The 20,723-nt window shown below is 38.6% G+C and overlaps 1 protein-coding gene across 1 annotated transcript in view; it reads right to left on the bottom strand.

The window, feature by feature from the left end:
• Positions 1-20,723, bottom strand: part of SYNE3 (spectrin repeat containing nuclear envelope family member 3) — a 191,368-nt gene that overhangs the window by 46,048 nt on the left and 124,597 nt on the right. Inside the window, 6 exon segments of the mRNA XM_078150426.1 lie at positions 5,637-5,766; positions 9,457-9,629; positions 13,411-13,575; positions 16,099-16,233; positions 18,900-19,043; positions 20,056-20,238. Coding sequence (XP_078006552.1) covers positions 5,637-5,766; positions 9,457-9,629; positions 13,411-13,575; positions 16,099-16,233; positions 18,900-19,043; positions 20,056-20,238 — 930 coding nt within the window.

Here is a 20,723-nt window from a genome sequence, read left to right as displayed (position 1 = left end):
TTGGTTAATAGGGAGTTTAAACCCAAGATTAATAATTACCGGGCCCTGTTATGAACCATATCACAGGGTCCTCAAAGAGCTCTGAGATATGATTACTGGACCTCTTTCAGGGAATCTGCAAAAGATTATGGAGAATTAGAGAGCCCCCACAAGGCTGAGGTTAGGAGAAAAAAGTAGAGTCTGCAAAGTATAAGCCAATAAGCTAGTCTTTAATCTCTGACAAAATTCTAGGGCAAAATAGTAGCTAATGAACACTTATAAAGGTGGTGATCACAGAGAACCTTCCTGAACAGGACATGCCAGATTAACTTCAGTTCATTTTTTGACAGATTTAAAAGACTGGCAAATCAGGGGCAGGCCATAATTATAAATGATCTATATTTTAGCAAAGAATCCGACAAAGTCTCTAATGTGATACTTGTGGACACGGTAGTAAGTTATGGATTATACTACTGTCCAATTAATTAGATTCAGAGCCGTTTGGAAGACTAGACCCAAAGAGTATTTTAACTCAATTTGAGGAGAGGTCATTACTGGAGCGTCCCAGGATTAGTATCTTGTATTATTTGATACTTTATTAATGATGTTAATAAAAGCATATATGGTATGCACCCCCAATTTGCAGATGAAACAAATTGAAGTGTGAAATGAAAGCACATTGGATGGTAGATTAAGAAATCACAATCATAGCTCAAGTAACTATGATGATGGGCCAAGCCTAATAATGTGTTATTCGATAGAGATAAATGTAAAATCCTACAATTAGGTTTAATACCCCTTCCCCCAGCTTTGTAATCCCATCTTATTCTGCATTAGAAGAGGCAGAATTTCCAGAAGAAGGGAGGGAGGTTCCACTGTATGCTGTCCTGATCAGACCACCAGTTCTGGACACTATATGTTAGGAAGAACATTGATAATTTGGAGTGCATCCACAGGAGGGCAACAAAGATGGTGAAATTTTAAGATTATGCCATTAGAAGATTGGTTGAAACAAGTAGGGATGTTCAATTCAGCAAAGATGTATTACGTACCTCCTATATTTGAGGCAGCAAATTAAGTGCTGGAAATATAAAGGGGAAACAAAAGAATCCCTCACTGCAAGAAGCTTAATTTTACCAGGATGATACAACAGGTACATGTGAAAAATGAAAAGTATTTGCTAAGTAATTTCAAGGGAGAGAATTCTCTGCCTCTCAAGGGGAAGTGGAATAGTCCAATGTTTCACTCATATAAGAGGTGTAAGTAAAGCTATACTGTAAAGAGAGCTATGGATTCTACAAGGCAGAGGTAGGTAGAGGGTACATTCTCTCAGACATAGGTGATCACTTGTGCAAATGTCCAAAGATAAGAGACAGAATGCCATGTACCAGAAATAGCTAGCAGGCTAGTTTTGCTAGAGCAACGAATCCATGAAGGGGAATACTAGGAAATAAGACTGAAAAAGTAAGTGGAAACCAGGTTACAGAAATCTTCAAATGTCAATCAAAGGAATTCCTATTTTTATCCTAGAAATAAGACTGAAATATTAAAGATACTTGGAGAAAGGGTGATGACATGGTCAGATCTGCGTTTTAGGAGTCTCATTCTGGAAACTGTGTAGAGCATGGGTTGGAGAAGGGAGAGATTGGATGTAAGGAGACCAATTTGGAGATTACTGAGTCAAAGTGAAAGGTGCTCAGGGCCTGAATTAGAGCAGATGCTATGTAAGTAGATGGAGGCGGGATTTGGGAGGGAGAAGATATAGGAAGAGCTGTGGAAGCAAAACCACCAAAACGTATCAACTAATTATAAATGGAGATTTAGGGAAAAAAATCAATGATAGCACTGAGAAGATTAAAATTGATACTGTATCATTTATTTATTAATCCTATTTACCATTAATTGATGGTGTATTTTAACTGCTTAATTCATGGTTCCCTGTCTCTGAACTTGGTTTAGAATTCAGCTAGTCTATAATGGATTGAATTTAAAAATCCAGATTTCCTACAAATCATTGATCTATTCTTGCCTCAAGGAATTTAGCTGACTTTGGTGGATGCATGTGAACACAAAGGAATTGGGTCTAATATCTTTATACCACCAAATTACCTCTCAAGGATGTCTGGTTTGTTGTCCAAAAAGTCTGGTGCTGTCTTTTATCTGCACTCAAACAATGAGCACTTAGTCTCAGTAGAGAAGGAGGGGATCATTGCTAGCCCCTATTATCAAACTTCCAACCAGTCATATTGTTCCCTGTGCCTCAGCTCTGTAACCAATCATTTTGCCCTCAATACTGTGATGTCATCTAGTTCTGTTCTTTGCTCTGTATGCCCCGAAACATATAAAATGGGAGCTGTCAGCTTGGGGCCTTTGGCATAAATGGAGGTAATCCACTGACTCCTTCATTGACAGGTAGCCTGCCTCTGTTAATAAATGTTATCTTGGTCAGAGAATTGTCTCAGTTTACTCTTTTGTTCAATCTCACCTATGATAGCATCAAGTTGTCAGGATAGTGGTGTCATCTAATAGAAATGGGGAAATTTGAAGGAGGGATAGATTTTAGGAAAAATATTAGTTTTGTTTTGAATATTTTGAATTTGAATATGAAAAGTCTGACTTGAGATGTCCAAGAGTAGCTATACAGCAGGTAGTAATATATGACTGGTGTTCAGGGGAGATGTTAGGACCAGACAGATAGATTTAGAAATCACTAGCATACAAATGAACTGAATTGATGAGAGATGATGAGATCATTTGATGAGTTTTATAAAATGAAAAGGAATAATCTCTTCCCTGTCTACTTCACAAAGTTATGGTCAAGATCAAATGAAATAATGGATGTTGAAGGGCTATGAAAATTAAGGTGTTATATGTCTAGGCTACTGAGTGTAAGTTATTAACATTCTACCTCCCTTATCAGTTTCCTCGCTTCCATTTGAGAGAAAGCGGTCTCCCTTGGCATGCCTTAGTAAGGCATATTGAATGCATCCAAGATCAGTTTTGATTTGGGTAAGGCCTTCCTGGAGTATATGAGTCAACAATGTATTTTCATTTTTCAAAAAGCCCAGACCCAGGGGCCCTGCATAGTCAAAATGCTACTAGTTCATTCTGGAAGTCAAGAGCCCAATCACTTGTGAACAGTGAGAATCCAATCATATGTCATGCTTCCCATACGTAGGGGGCTACTAATCCTAGTGCTAGGCTGGGAGTCAGAAGATCTGAATTTAAGAACCAGATCTGTCACATTTCCTCTCTAGTCCTTATTTTCCTTATCTCTAAAGTTGGAGTGTCATACGGATCAGTGTAAAGCAAATTATCTTACATTTATAAAGACTTTTTCAATTTCTCCCATAGCCTTCACTTATGTTACCATGATTGCTATGGTTGTGATATTCTCCCACTTGCATGGTTCTGGGGATCAGAGACAGGAAGTTACTTGAGCTCACCCAAATGAAATGAGTACCAATAGATTTATGGATATTTAGGATGCTATGGATTGAGTCCCATTTGGCAGTAGATGGTAGAACCATCATTATTATTCAGGAGTTTCACACTAAATAGCAATACTACTGTGGACAGGAGATCTATAATTTCATTTGATAGCAGGGAAGCAATAGGGATGAAAACCGAAGTCAAAATAAGAGACCATCGTACTTCATCAACGTCCCATAATAAGAATAGCTGGTCTGCAAATTAGGAAACTAGAGTTCTAGTCCCAGCTCTGCCTCATAACTTTGCAGTCTTGGGAAAGGCACTTAACTTGGAGAGTCTGTCTCTTCACCAATATAATATGGATAGTAAACCCCTTCTAAGTTATGCTTTCAAAATTCTTTCAAATGTGCTATCTTTATATAAGCCTCATGATAAGCTTTTTTGGTAGAACAAGAATTATTTTTTATCATTGTTATCCTTTTCTTTTTCCTTACTAAGCTGAAGAGAACCAAATTTCGAGGGAAGAAGCTCCAATAGAATTCTGAGTTTACCTTTTCTCCATAAAGCTCTGTTTGTAGTGGGGAATAGAGAAGCTTTATGTGCGGTGGAGAGGGACAAAAAAAGGATGAACATCACTGTCATGGGTAATAGGGAGCCACTGGAGTTTTTTTGAGTAGGAGAGTGATATAGATAGACCTTCACTTAAGGAAAATCACTTCGTAGCAGTGTGGATGTTGGATTGAAGTGAGGACACACTTGAGAAAGAGAGACGAAATAGTCCAGGCAAGAGGTTATGAGGGCCTGAATTAATATGGTGATAGCGAAAAGTGGATGGATATAAGAGATGCCTTGGAGGTAGAAACAAATTTTGGCAAATGACTGGCTACTTGGCATGAAAGAAAAGGAAGAGTTAGGGTTAATGCCAAGTCTGCAAACCTGGGAGACATGAAGAATAGTGAAGCCTTTGTCAAAAGCAAAGGAAATTCAAAAGAGGTAGGTTTTGGAGGAAAGATGAGTGCAGTTTTGGACATGCTATCTATGCGATATCTAATTTGAAAGGTCCAATAGAAAGCTGGTGATAATAGGACTGAAGCTCATAGGAAGAAATAGGGACACATATATAAATCTGGAAATCACCTGCATAGTGATAATAATTAAACCTATGGAAGCGGATAAGGTCACCAAGCAAAAGAATGTAAAACAAAGATGGCCCAGGACAGAGCCTTGGGGTATACCCACAATTATGTGGTGTGATGTGGATGAAGAGCCTGCAAAGGAGGCTGAGAAGAAATGGTCAGGAGAGAGTTCTGTAATAAAAACTCAGAGAAAAAGAAAGGACCCAGGAAGTGATGAACAGTGTCAAATGTGGGTCAAATACTGCAGAAAAGTCAAGGATGAGGACTGAGAAAAAGGAATGTCTAATTTGAAAATTAAAGAGCTCATTGAATGATGAAGCCAGAAGGCAGATGGCAAAAGTCTGAGAAGTGATAGAAAAGTGGAGGCAACAAGTAAAATGGCTTTTTCTTAAAGCATTTTTTGGGGGCGGCATAAACTGCCTATGGAAGATGGCACTTGAATGATTTTTTAATGCAACTGAGAATTTTAAGAGGCCAAGGAGAGGGAGGGAGAACATACCAGTCATGGAAAACAGCTTATGCAAAGGTCAGGACACACAAGATAGTGATAGCCGAGTTGTAAAAGGGAGGGAAGATTCAGGATAGACTGAGGGAAGAGGAGGGTCCTCTGAAGGTTTTTGTGACAGAGGAGGCTTGATGATAGGTAGTGGGGAAGAAACCAGTTGAGCTAGCAAGAGATTAAAGATTAGAAAGAAGGGGTGATTATTGGGGCATTTTCCTAGAGAAAACAGGAGAGTATGGGATTAAAGGTACATGTAGAAGGGTTGTCCTTGGTCAGTAGGAAAGTAGTCTCTTCATCAGAGACCGCAGTAAAAAAATGGTGTCAAGGGGTTTTGAGATGTAGAGAATGGGAGAAGAGGGAGCTTGTGTAAATCCCCTTTATTTTCTCAGTATTTTGAAGGGTCTTCAGCAAAGAGAACCCCAAGGGTCCTCATGGAACTCTGGTATATTTTTCTAGGTGAAAAATGGGAGTGGGAGTTGGAGAGTGAGTGGAATTGATACTCCACGGTACTTGGCTCCAGAGTCTCTAATCACCTGCTTAGTGCTCATTCTCTTCCTTAGAGAATACTACCCAAAACCTTTACTCACCTTACTCCGGTGCCTAGGAACAGAGTCCACAGCATCGAGGAGAAACCCACGCTTTGGGATACTGTTGGAAAAAACCAATTTCTTCCCTGGATCCAACTCCTTGTTTTTTAGCTGCCACTTCCTGATGAGGCTGGAAGACACAAAGCAATCCAATAAATATTATGATATTGATGTGCATCTATGACTCACACTTTCAGAGGGACTCAAAAGACATATTCCTCTGTTCGGGCTCATGCGACAACAAAAAGACAGACAAGAAACATATTTCACAAAAATCTTTGGAAAGCCAAGACACAGTACTGGGTAGCAAGCTCTCCCCAGCCATTTCATATCTTTGATAGTTCCTATGAGCATCCCTGAAGCCAATGGTTCAATCCCATGACCCTCAAGGCATGCAACAAATGTTGACTGATGATGATGATGATGAAGAGGTAAAGGGGAGTAGAGTGTAACACATTTATATTGAGAGGTCGTGGAAAAAAAACATCCTACATCCTTTTTTGTCCCTATATTTGGAATATTGCAAAATATTCCTCTTAAGGGACACTCTTCCCCCATATTGAAAGCAGTAAGTAAAACATTTTGAAAGCCAATGGTTGTCTTACCAAACCATCGATTTTGATCACCATGACTTAGTCATATGGGAAATACTGATGCTCAGTCTCCACTTCTGGCTGTGGAAAAAAACAACCAGATACCCTTCAGAGTAGCTGTGGTGTAGTAGAAAGAAGACTGGATTTGGAGTCAGAAGACCAGGGTTCAAATCCATGTTCTGGCACTTACTAAATATAAAACTTTAGAACAGACATTTAAGCTCTCTGTCCCTCAGCTTCATCATCTGCAAAATGGGAATAATAATATCTGAATTCCTACCATCTCTGTCTTTTCACACCTACTTCCACAAACTGCAATCTAGTGAGACTGGCCTCTTTGCTGTACCTCATATACAATCCTCCACTTCCCAACTCTGCATTTTCACTGGCTGTCCCTCATGCCTGGAATTCTCTTCCTTCTCACTTCTACTTTCTGGCTTCTCTGCCTTCTTTCAAATATGAGCTAAAATTACACCTGTTGTAAGAAGCCTTTCCTGATCCTCCTTAATTCTAGTGTCTTCCCTCTGTGATCACCTCCAAATTTATCCTGTGTATATCATGTGTGTGTATACATACATTGTGTATATATGTATGTGTATACATATATGTGTGTGTGTGTGTGTGTGTGTGTGTATATAGTTGTTGGCATGTTGTCTTCCCCATTAGACTATGAGCTTTTTGAGAACAGGGACTCTTTTATCTTTCTTTGAATCCCCAGTATTTAGCTCAGCGCCTGGCACATAGTAGGCATTTACTAAATTCTTGTTGACTATACTCTTCTCCGACAATTTAGCAGCATCACTAAACCCTGGAAGTGACCATGGATTCTCAATAGTTCTTCATTTGGAACATAAGCTTTGGCAGGTCCTAGCAAATTGGAAAACCATTGAGGAGGTGGCTAGTGATGTACTGTATCTGTTTCCTGGACCTGATGACCTAAGGTAGGAGAAAGTCTTAGGTCATAAATTTCTTCAGCAACAGTAACTCATGAAAGAGGAGCTGAGATTTTTGCAGTGGAGGAACCATCCTCAGGTATCAATCATCTTTAATGAGAGAGAAAATTTGAAACCTAAAGTTTTAAAAACATATGTTAAAAAAAAGTTTTCACATGCTACTGGGAAATAAGAAATATAGAAAATGGGGACAGAAGTCTATCCTGCCCTACAGGAAAATAGAAGGGGAAGGGGATGAGAGAAGGGGAGAGAGATAGAAGAGAGGACAGACTAAGGGAAGGGATATTCAGAATGCATGCCATCTTGGGGTGGGGGGAGGGGGAGATCGGGTGAAAATTTGGAACTCAAAAACTTGTGGAAGTGAATGTTGAAAACATTAAAAATAAATAAATTTATATTAAAAAAATAAAAATAAAAAGTAAAAAAAAATCATCTTTAATGTCTACAGCCAAGGAAAAAAATGAAAACAAAGCCTTCTATCTCTAGTCCCCATAAGTGAGAGAATGGGAGGCTTCTTCTCTCATGGCTTATGACAGCCTAACCTCCACATCTTCACAATATGAGACTTGGAAGGGACTTTATTCACCTAGCCCAACCTTCTCACTTTACAATGGGGGAAACAGAGAGCTACAAAAGGAAAATGACTTGCCAAAGTCCCCACAGAAAGGCAGTGGCAAAATGAGAATTAGCATTTTGTTTCCTGGAGTCCAGCACAGCACTGCAACCTTTACATGGGACCAAAGGAGCAGCAGTCTGCTGATAGAACTTAACTGATGGCAGTACAGGGCCAATGCACAGCTAGCATTACTATACGTTTCAGAGGATGTGATAAAGATGTCTTTTTCATTAAGCAAACTTAATGTCTGAAAATCCAGATCTTCCTATGTCCAAAAGACACATTTGGCAATGATAGTTCATGATACCAAAAGAATTCTTTGCTTCAGCAAAGGATTCACAATACAATTTCTTTGAATAGCAAGCTCCCTTGCTGTGTTAAAAGTATGATATGATTTGTAAAAATTAGGTTGAAAAATAACATTGTAAGAACAGGAATAGTTCTCATAAAGTAAGACAAATGACTAATGGTCATATAGTTTCATGAGAAAGCTGAAAAGGACCTTAGAGATCATCTATTCCAATCATCACTTTACAAGAGAGGAAACTGAAGTCAAAAAACATAAAACTATTTGCCTAAGTTTACAAAAGTTTTAAATGGCAGAGTTGGGATTTGGACATAGATCAAAGTCCTATCCATTAAACCAATGGAAACTAAAAACATAGACACTGTGAATATTACCTAAAAGACAATATTAGATAACCACTTTGAAGAAAGTATTCTCAATAAAAAGTCTGTGGCACCTGAAACTGTCTTTAGTCATTCCAAAGTAGATTATGAAATGCAAAATCAACTTAACTGTCATTAAAAATGAATAAACAAAAATAAATAGCTGTAGTCAGAATCCCTTTTGGAAAACATGGCTCATTGCAATAAGTACTTGGATGTACTGAAAGTTGCCATGTTCTTAAAGTATACATACTCACTATAGGGCTTTACAATAGGATACTGAGTCAGAAAATATTAGTTGAACTTCTTCTATTGAACTCATGAACATTTTATTGGCATGTTGTGCAATCCACCATATGTAGTTGGATGGATAGCCCAGTGAGTTGTTCTATTAGTTTGCATATCTAGGAAGGCATTGCTAATGGACAATAAGCTAGGTGGATCCAGATGTGAATCAGAGTAAGATAGTGGGCAGGATCCCATTTGGAAACTAGACAGTCTTTAGCGATCCCACCATGTTCCTTGCCACAAAATTCCACCTTTTTAATATCAATATTCTCTTGTTGATGCTGATAGGTAATTAATAATGAGATACCATGATCTTAAAGGGAATTGCAGTGGACCAAAGGGTTATAGAAAGATGTATGATAAGAGTACATAAGTAGGCTACAGCATATTACTAAGAAGAATCATATAAAACATTTACACTGGTAGAGATAATGCTCACATTATTAATGAGATCAAGGATCCATTGAAGAAAATACTATATGCAAGGCTCTGCAATAAGAGAAACAGAGCTCTAACCAAATACAATGAGTCTGTAATGAAGGTGGCCCTGGGCATCCTCATATGTGTGCCATTTACATATGTATGACACAGTTTTTAAAACACTTCAAATTATTTCACCAAAAGCTTCATCTGTCTTTCTAAATATTGGGTCACAAGCATCGTTTGAAAATGGAAAGAAAATGTCTTAGATATCTGTTTACCTCAACAATGTTTCCTGAAGCAACTTCAGAGCCTTCCAAGACTCCGTCAGTTCCTTTAATTCCCCCTGGACAAGAGCTGCTCCCTCAAGAGATGATGTCTCCATTACCAGTTGGCCATGAGCTTCGATCAAGTGCAATTGTACCTCCTTATCAGGGAATTCAGCCACCAGCCTCTGAAAGACGAGTGGCTCAATGTCAAAATTTATAATTTACAAGTAAGATACCTGCCAGTCATTCATTAGATTGGGGATGGGAAGTGGGGATTGATCTAGAACCAAATAATCTTTCCTCTTTAAAAGGATGAGCAATTTTAGCAGGGTATCTTTTCCATTGACTTAAGTTCTCTATTAAACATTCACTGATGGAATCAACTGATTAGATATAAGTGGTGAGGAAGACTGAAGAGATGATGATGATACCAAGGTTATGAACATGAGTGACAGGAAGGACAGTGGTGCCTTTAAGAGAAATAGGAACGTTTGGAAGAGAGGTGGGTTGGACAAGATGATGAGTTCTGTTTTTGACATCTTGAGTTAAGTTGGAGATGTTCAAAAGGCAGTTAGTGATGTACGAGAGCAGACTCAAGCTCAGGAGAGAGATGAAGGATAGATACATAGATTTGGAGTTATCTTCATTGAGATGATAATCAAACTCATGGAAATTTTCTGCAATAAAAACAGGACAGAAAAAAAAGAAGACCAAGGACAGAGCATTGAGAGTACATCTGCCCATATTGGATTGGACATGGATGGTGATACAGCAAAAAGATAAGATCTGAGAAAAGGCCATCAGATTTAGCAGTTAAAAGATTGTTAGTAACCTTGGAGAGAGTGGTTTCCATAAGTAATGGGAGTAGTATGGTCAAGAGCCTCATCACAAAAAGTTGGGAAGTGACAAAGTAGAAATAAGTATAGATGACCTTTTCTGGGAGTTTGGCTATGAAAGGGAGAAGAGATATAGGATTATAACTTGAAGGGATGTCAGGGTCAAGTTAAAGATTTTTTAAAGTATGATAGAGATCTGAACATGTCTATATGTAGCAGGGAAAGAGCCAGAAAATAAGAAGAGACTGAAGATTGGATAGAGGAAGAAGATATTTGAAAGGGCAAGTTCCTAGACAAGATGGGAAGGGATAGGGCCAAGGACATAAGTGAAGGGGTTGGAATGAAGAAGGGATGCTTCTTCCTTCAAGAAAGGAATGAAAAAAATGCCTGAAGGGAACAGTACGATATACATATAAAGTAAACTTAGTGGGAGCCAGACTATGTAAACTTTAAATCAGTCCATCAGTCAGTAAACAAATTTGTGATTGAACATGATGGAATACTATTGTGCTACTCATATGTTATTTTTATGCTATTATGTATAAAATAATTAATGTGATAAATTCATGGAAGCATGAGAAGATACAGACTGATGAAAAATGTAGTGAGTAGAACCAGGAAGATAACACAAACAGTGACTACAACAACAGAAATAAAAAGAAAAACAAGACAAGACAAGCTAAATGCTATGAAATTATAATGGCTAGGAGAGATAGACATTCTCTCTCCCTCCCTTTCTTTGGAAAGGTAGTGGCAAATGTAGCACTGCATAGGTCAGACTTGGTTGATGCGTCACATAGTTTCGTGGAATTATTTTTTTTCCTTTTTAAATATTGTTTGTCATAAGGGATATTCCGGGTTGGGGGGGGATGGCATAGAGTGGAGAATATGTTGGGAAATACAGGTGATATAAAAACAAAGCATATCAATAATTTTTAAAGGAGTCCAGGAGGGGAAATAAACAGTCAATTTTGTTACTAACATTTTAAAATTGATCATTGGAGGGCAGGACAATAATTATGGAGTTTATGGTAACTGTGTACAATCACATTCTATTCTTGTCTGAATATGTGAATGTTTTCACTGATGATTTTAGGATCTTAGATGTAGCGCCTGAAGGAACCTCAGAGGTCCACACCCCTCCCCCTCCATTCTTCAGGGAATTAACTGAGGACTAGGAAAGTTAAGGGACTTTCCCCAGCTCACACAGGTAGTGTCAGAAGAGGGATTTGAACCCGGGTCCTTTGGCTCCAGATTGAATATTCTTTCTACTGAAGAGCAACGTAAAATCTTCTGGCATAAAAAATGAAATAAAAATACCTCAGTTCTCTTTTCTGCCTCTGTAAACAGCATGTAATGAAAAGAACAGTGAAATTAATCCCTGTTTTCCTAAATGTCTTGTCTCTGTTATAAATTCTGGTTCAGTCATTTTTCAGTCATGTCTACTATAACTCTGGAAATTCACTGAAGTTCTCTGAATTTCCTCATCTCTAAAATGGGGATGAGATTTTAAGTAGGGACTCTCTCAACTGGGAAGTGTGAGGACCAAATGAGACATAGTAGATACAAAAACCTACTATAAACTCTGAGGTTCCAGAAACAGGAAGAGATTTTTATTCTTTGATACATCAGGCAATAGCCAGATTCCACAAATGAGAATTGGACTTGAGAACCCAAAGGTCCTTTTTCCCCTCCTATAGCCTATGAGTCCCATGATACACTTCAGAATATCAAAGCTCACTGCTCCAGATACGAGAACATAGATCAGTATGAATGTCTACCAAGTCCTAACCATTCATTTTGGGGATGCTTGCTCATTTTAAATGAGTACCTTATAATCCTCATTTGTTGTCATTTGCCTTTTTTCCCCTCAAAGTGCAATAAAAAATGTAGTAGTCATTTGAGGATACCAGGGAACTAGGTTCTGGGCTACAAAGGAGATGGACAGTACAGTAGAAAAAGTTCAGAACAGGGAGACAAGGGAGCTATAGTCTAATCCTGGCTATATCACTAGCTCACTCCCTAACCCTTGGACAGCTCACTTCTCTTTCTGCACCAACATTTCCACATCTGCAAAATGAAGAGAGCAACTAGGTTATTTCCCAGCTTCTTTCCAGTCCTGTAAGTTCATAATGCTAAGGTTCTACTGTAACAGACTTCTCTTCTACTGAAGAGATGAAAGAGGACATGGAAAAGCAGCCAAAAGGAACAGAACAGAAGCAGCATGAGCAAAGGGAGTAATAACATCTTTGCGGTGGTTTGTAAGGCAGAGGAGGGCAGGGAGGGACCACCAAAGACCTTGAAGATAAAAGCAGGTGAAATATCTCTGGTAATGATGTGGTTAAGTCAGAAAAATTTGGGAGCTATTCCTTTGTCCCATCACACTATCCATTTGCTGACTTTAAGTGAGATTCTTACTAGAATAGAAAACTCTTACAAAACAGAAAATGTCCTCTGGATCTTTTCCTACTGCCCTGAGAGTATTGGATCAGAAAAACTCTAAGGTTCTTTTTGGTACTAATGTTTTATTTTCTATTGTTCCATCCTCAAGTCTCTTTCAGCTCTAACACTGTGTGCTTGGCAATCCTTTCCTGCTGTAATGTATTATATTCTATATTCTAACGCTACATGTTGTAAGATTCCTTCTAGGCCTAATGCTCTAGGTTTAAATTTCCTTTCCTGAATCTATGTTCTCATAGATTTTTATGTTCTACAGTTATTTTTACTCCAACATTCTATGATTCCACCTCCTTCAAAGAGAAGCATATTGCTTTAGCTAGTCAGAAGACAAGCAATTTCATTTAGAAAGAGAAAATTGGGGTGTTAATTTACATTGTGAACATAAATCAAAATTTACTTCTACCCATCCACCTATGGAATCTTAGGCTGATCATCCCTCAGTTACTTCAACCACGGAATTGTGTTGTTGAAATCTAGTTCAAAATCCAAAGAAGTCATTAGAAAACTCACTGATGAACAGAAGTGGCTCCCACTTGATACTCTACCTAAATCAAGATTTAGCTCACTTGCACCCAGAACTCTTTTTTTTTTTTCAAAACTACATTTTAAGCCTCTGCAGCTTGGTTTTCCAGTAAGTGAAATCCCATTCCTAAGGAGAAAGTCTACTTACCTCAATATCTTCTACAGATTGGCCATCCACCTTCCATTGGTTTTCATCCCCTTGGTAAGATTCCAGTTTTTGTTTGGCCATCCCAATCCACCGCTGGAGCTCCCACAGTTTATGGTTGAATGTCCAGTGCTCCCGAACATGCTGCTGGCTTTGTTCCATAATTACCTACAAAACCAGGAGGGCACCTAGTATATTAGCACCAAGCTTGGACAAATAGCTAATTTATTAATATTAAGAGGTAATAAAGGGAACAGAAGAAAGATATCCTAGCTCTGCTTTCTAATTTACTCTGTGACTGAGGCAGCTAGATGCCACAGTGGATAAAACCACTAGGCCTGGAGTGAGAATGACCTGCATTCAAATCCAGCCTCTCACACTTAACATCTGCCTGCCTCAGTTTCCTCAACTGTAAAATAGTACCTCTCTCACAGAGTTGTTGTGAGGATCAAATGAGATAATTGTATACGTAAAGTACTTAGCACAGTGCCTGACACAATAGACAGTTAATAAATACTTGTCTCTTCTCCTCCCTCTCCTCTCCCTTCACCTTCCCTTTCTTCCCCTTCCCTTTTTCTTGACTATTGGCTTAGCTTCCAAATCTGTAAAATGAGCAGGTTACCAGAAGAATCCTAAGGTCTTTTGCAGCTTTGATATTCTATGAAACTCACCATTTTATGGCATTATATTGAATTGACTTCTGGTTACTTTATGTCTCATATACCCATAACAAAATCAATTCAATTTAATAAGGAGTTATTTAGTGTCAACCACATGAAAGGCACAAAGGCATCTGGTCACCTCTTATCCAGATGTAAATACTAGATAAGTCGTTCCTTCAATCCCATCTCTGTATACTGAAATCTCTCCCTCAAGGCCCAATTCAGGCGCTATCTTCTTGATGTATATATGTAGTATAGGCTCTCCTTGGGATATAGCCTTCTTAAAATTTCTCATAACATTTTGCTTGGCCCTCTTCTTTGAACTTTGGCCCTCTCTTTGGTATAAAAGTTATTTGTCACATAAATATGCATGTGCTTATACATATCTTTCTTATCTTTGGATCTCCTGTAGTGCCAGGGCCTTCCATATGGTAGACGCTTAATGAATGCTTGCTGAATTGAAGAGTTTATAATGCATTCAATTGCACTTATAATTTCTCAAATTTCTCATGTTACTGAATACCAATGATAATATTTCTATAGCACTTTAAGGGTCATAAACCATTTTTTTCCCACAATAATCCTGTGTCATGTCTCCTGTATCATTCAACTAATAAACTCAATCCTATCCTTATTAAGCATTTACTACATGCCACCCACTGCTAAATGAAGAGTACACAAACCCAAAGAATGAAACAATTCCTACGTGAAAGTAATCTGGAAATGTGTTAAGCACCTATTCTGGGGCCAGCAACTGTGCTAAATACTCTAAGTTCCATGAGGGCTGGAATCATATTTTTTCTTTCCTTTGTATCTCTCCATGGAATCTAGGGCAATGAGTCTATAATAGAAGGACCCAGCCAGTGAACCCAGAGTGACTAGTAACGCCAAAGGCACGGATTCATGAGAGGCAACATAAGATAATGGAAACAGCACAAGATTGAGCATCAGGAGATGTGGGTTCAAAGCTCAGCTCTGCCATACTATGTGCCCTTAGAAGAAGAGACATTTCACGCCCTGAGCCTCAATTTCTTCATTCGTAAAGTAAGGATAATATAGTTTCACCAACTATCTTCACTGTTCATTTCCTCACAGGAGAAAAGCCCACTGTAAACTATAAAATGCTATGGAAGTATGAGTTATAGTTATTTATTATTATTATTATTATTATTATTATTATTATTCAGTCTCAGCTTGGGTTAGATAAGAGAGAGCATGTTGCGTGATTTAAAGTTTGAAGGAATCTGAGAAGGCAAGAATGTTGAATCTACAGAAGGAATTTTGGAACTGAGAAAACACCTCTTCTGGTTTTTGTTTCCTCACCATAAAATGGACTAGATGAAATGACTTGCACAAAGACACACACTTTTGTTCTACTTCATGGTTTCAACCCCAAGTTCTGAGATGTGACTAAGCACAAGAAGAAATTAGTAAGAGAGTAGATATAATCACTAAAAATTCCTCCCCACTACTGGTTTTTTAAATGTATTTTAAAGTTAAAAATTTCCAATTAACAATCATTTGTTTTCTTTCCTTCTCACTTCTCCCTCTACAATGCAAAAAAGAGCAAAGCAAAATTATTTAACAACGTTCATAGTCAAGCAAAACAAATTCGCACATTGGCCATGTCCAAAAAAACAGATGTCTCATTTGACACAGAGTACATACCCTTTCTGTTGGGTAATGGGTAACATCCTTTATCATTGGTTTGCCAAAACAATATTGGATTCGAAGCCATAAAACCCAATTCTGTAACTTATTAGCTATGTGATCTTGGGTTGAGAGCAAGGCCTGTCTTTTATTTTTCTTTATATCCCTGGTACTTAGTACAGTGACTGGAACGTAAATATTTATTGACTGATTTAACCTCTGTAAGCCTCAGTTTTCTCATCTGTAAAATCAGGATAATAACACTTACACTACCTCACAGAGTTATTATGAGGATTCAATAAGATAACATATGTGAAAGCATTTTGCAAAATATAAAGTATGTGTATGTTGCTACTTTTACTAATGTTTGGTAACTTACCTCCAGAGACCTCTTCAGGGTCTGATAATCAGATGAAAGTTGGCTGATTTCATGCTGGTGTCTGGGATTTGCCTGAACTAGGGGCTTCAGGTTTTCAATCTTAATTTCAAGCTCTTGCAAGTCTTCCTGGATCCGCTACAATGGGAAGAAGAAGAGAGAGTCTATCTGTTTAGCAGAATCAACGTCATTATGTGGAAGAAATTGGGATAAGGATTGGAGTAGCTTATCTGAAGGGGGTACTTAGGGGCAGCTAGGTGGTGCTACAGATAGAGCACTGCCCCTGGTGATCAGAAGGATCTGAGTTCAAATAGGGCCTCAGACACATAACACTTACTAGTTGTGTGACTCTGGGCAAGTCACTTAACCCCAATTGCCTCACCAAAAAAAAAAATAATAATAAAAAAATGAAGGGGGGACTTCCAAAGACAGTAATACTCGCTCTAAAGCATGAGAAATGTTCTGTTTTTGGCATTCAGAACATGGAGGAAGTTTTGAGGGAAGGGGTTCAAAAATACCTGGAAAGGCTAGAAAGGTGAGCCAGATGTAATAAGATGAAATTGAATAGGGATAAAAGTAAAGTCTTGACTTTGGATTGAAAGAATCACCTGTATAAATGTAGAATGAAGAGGAAGAACTAGGGCATGAACAAGAGTGAAATGGGATGAGAAGGCATGGATGGGCTGTCATCTAAACCACATTTAAAAAGCCTTGATCAAATCCTTAGAGAATTTTAATTTAAGCTCTTGACTCAAGACCTTAGGATCTCAGGTGGCATTAACAGAAGCTGAATGACCAGGACAAGGGAGATTATGATTCTAGGTTACATTCTCCAATGTAGTCAAACCAAACCTGTAGTACTATACCCAGTTATGGTTATCACATATTAGGAAAGATTGATAAACTGAAGTGTGTCCAGACCAGGATGTAAGAAGAAAGAAAGCAAGTATTTTTTAAGCACCTACTACATTCCAGGCACTGTTAAGCAATTTTTAAATATCTCATTTGATCCTTACAACCCTGGGAGGTAGGGACTATTATCCCCATTTTAGAGTTAAGGAAACTGAGTCAGACAGAGGGTAAGTGACTTGTTCAGAGTCACACAACTAGTAGGTATCTGAGGTGAGATTTGGACTCAGATCTTCTTGACTCTGGGCCCAGAGCTCTATTCATTATGCCACCCATCTTGTCATAGAAAATCAGCTGAAGGAACTGGAGAATGTTAGCCTGGAAAAGGAGAACATGATAGGAGAAGGACATTAAGTATTTGAAGGACTAGAATGAAGAAGAAGAATTAGATTTATCTTGTTCCTAGAGGGGAGAACTAGAACCAGTGAGTAGAAGTTATAGGGAGGGAGATGTGATTCAGGAAAACTTTCCAACAATGAAAGCCATCTAAAAGTGGTGTGGTCGGCCTCCTAAGGTAAAGAGCCATCCAACAGTAGAAATCTTCAACTAGAGACTGGATAATGACCTTTGGGGGACAGTGCAAAGATGAGTTGTATTGAGGTATGGTCCTCTGGACAGGTTGGATATTCGACCTATAAAGTCCCTCCCAGATTTATGAATCTAGAAACAAAACTTCCTCAAAGAATAAGTGACAGCTTGGGGGATAATTGAGTCTCAGGAAATATGCTTGATGTAAATATCTGTGGTGAAAAATCATATCTATAATGTCAAGTAATTGAGAAAACCCACAAATACCTTATGTTCACTTTTTTACATAGAGAATAACAACCTAACTCTCTATGTAAAATCTACTTGTTTCTGAAATTGATACTAACAGCAGTAAACTTAATTATGGCACAGCCTTCATTCTTCAACCAGAAAATTCCTTCTAAATTAGCAATTGCTGTGCTGAGCCTGTTCTGACATGTTCTTAATTTATCTTCTGTTTATTTAAAATGAAGGTCATGGCCTTTCCTTATTAGGAGAGCTTAACATACTTAAAATGTACTTTTGTTATTGGGATTTTAAAAACCCATAGAAATTATCCACTGGAGAAAAAAAAAAGAGGAAACAAAAACAAAATGAATCTTGTTGTTCATATTAATAGCATTTTTGTGAAACTAAGAAAGGTGACATGGACAAATGGGCACATTTTTGAGTTAGGAAAATCTGGATTTCTTCTCTTACCTCTGACTCATATACTAGTCGTTTGACCCTGAGCAACTGACAACCTCTGAGTGTTCCAGGTAATTCTCTTAAGGCTAAATTAGGCAATTGCTGATTTGCATGGGTGGAAGGAATTTTCATCCCTAGAGTTCTCTCTACATAAAACTAAGATTTTTATCCCCTCAAAAAAGTTTCTTTTTTTTTTTTTTAAAAAGAACCTCAGTGGAGACAAAGAAGAAAAAAAACTTAGGGGGAAACATGGTAGCTGTGTTCAAGTATTTGAAAGGCTGTTAAGTAGAAGCAGATCAGACTTGTCTGACTGGTTTTAGAGGACAGAACTGCGAACAATTGGTAGAAATTAAAAAGAGGAAAATTTATGTTTGATGTCAGGAAAAAACTTCTCAATAATCAGAGTTTATCCCAAAACAGAATGGGCATGGGTGCAGAAGGGGTGCATTCCCCATGCATTTGAGGTCTTCAAGCAAAGTCCGGATGAGTGTGGATTCCTGTTGGGTATGGAAGAGACTAGATCCCCACTGAGCTACCTTCAAAGTCGAAAAATTGTGTGACAACAGTCATCAGCTAAATGAAACCATTCAATTGGAGAACGAAGGCGTTAACCATAGTTTGGATGGATGACCATTTATTAACTGTCACTGGATCCTTGGCTAAGATGTTCTCCCACTTACCTGCAAGCGCTGGAGCTGGGCCTGCTTACTAGGGAGGTCTTGCCGAAACTCCTTCTCTGCTTCTGCTCTGACGTGGAGATCTGCTAACCTCTTCTGCAGCGGTTCAAACGCAGTATCAAAGTCATTGTGTTGAGATATTGCACTCTAGAGAGACAGTGACACACACCATGAAAATCAAGCCATTTCTTCATCTGGACTCCTTAACAAGATCCATGTCATATCCGATACAAATAAGGAAGGGCATGGCTTCCTCAAATATTTGAAGTATTGTCACGGGGAAAAGGGAAAAATTTGTTCCGTGTGGTTCTCTTTTAGGTATTATGCTTATTCCTGTGTATATTAAGTTTCCCTTGGTAGTATGGGCAGGGACGACGTTTTTCCCCCCTTTCATTTCTGCGTCTCCAGTGTCTAGAACAGTGCCTTGTACACAGTAGGTATCTAATAAGGGAACGGAGGCTCACAATAACAATCAGCCACTGAACGTTTATTAAACATTCACTACATGCCAGGCACTGTGCTAACTGTCAGTAATGCAAAGAAAGGCAAAGGACAGGCCCTGCTCTCTGGGAAGTCGCAGTGTAATGTGAGAAACGACATGCAACTATGCACAAACAAACTGCAAGATAAACTGAAAATAATCAACTGAGAGAAGACACTGGAATTAAGAGGCACTGGGAAAAGCTTCCTGTACAAGGTGAGATTTCAGCTGGGACTTGAAGGAAGGCAGGAGGCAGAGAGAAGGAAGAGCACTGTCAGTGAAAATTATTTAGAGCTAAAAGGGCTTTAGAGAAATAGTAGAGGTGAGGCCTGTCAGAGATACTTAAGAAAGGATATTCTAGGGGCAGCTAGGTGGTGCAGTGGATAGAGCACCAGCCCTAGATTCAGGTGGACCTGAGTTCAAATCCGGACTCAGACTTATAACACTTAACTAGCTGTGTGACCCTGGGCAAGTCACTTAACCCCATTGCCTAGCCAAAAAAAGAAAGAAAGAATTATATTCTTGAGGAAGGAAGGGGTTGGAGCAGATGACTTCTAAGTTTCTGTCAAATTCTGAGTTTCTCTGACTTCTTGGCTCATTGTATCCTTGAATTTGCACCACAGCCAAGGAATTTATCACTGGACAGGAACTGAGTCCTTAGTGGGAGGTGATACTCACCTGCATTTTGCTATTTCTTTGCAAGAGATTGTTATGCAGCAGGTCTCTCTCCCTGATAGTGTTGGCCACCTCTTCGAGGAAAGACTCTGCCTTTTCTTCACCAAAGATGCTGATCAGCAAATCCTTCTTCAGTTTTAACAGGATCAGTTGTTCCTTCAGGCGTGAGCTTTCAGCCAATGCTGCCTAAAGAACAAATATCTGATTAACTGTTAGAGAATTTAAAGGTACAAAAAATTTTTTAAAAGAAATCTGTTCATAATTATTCGGGTCACTGAGGAACCAGTTAGTGTAAGTTTCCAGAAGCACAGAGATCTCACACAGAAACTGAAGCTTGGTGTAGTAAGAAGTTGGATATTCATGGCTTTCAAAAAGCCCTCAACATTATTTTGATATGATTTTTCACATCAGATTTTTATACCAAGCATATTTCTTGGAGATCAGTTGTTACCCAAGAGGCTTCCTTTTTTTTTTTCTGGAATTTTTTTTTTCCTTCTAGATGTAATAGAATCCTTTAAGGAAGCACCATCCTAATGTGATTCTGAGTTCAAGCCTGGGTCATCAGCATAAGACTCCTCATTGGTGGAGAGGAGGAAGACTCTGCATGGATGAGCTCTCCCCCAAGGAGTGAGACAGCTCAGCTCACCTAAGAGAAAAGAAGGCCTTAGCCT

The sequence above is a fragment of the Phascolarctos cinereus genome, unplaced genomic scaffold (genome assembly GCF_003287225.1).
Source record: "Phascolarctos cinereus isolate Bilbo 61053 unplaced genomic scaffold, phaCin_HiC Scaffold_2;HRSCAF=192, whole genome shotgun sequence".
NCBI lineage: Eukaryota > Metazoa > Chordata > Mammalia > Diprotodontia > Phascolarctidae > Phascolarctos > Phascolarctos cinereus.
The sequence above is the reverse complement of the archived record's forward strand: the minus strand, read 5'-3'. Positions and strand labels throughout refer to the sequence as shown.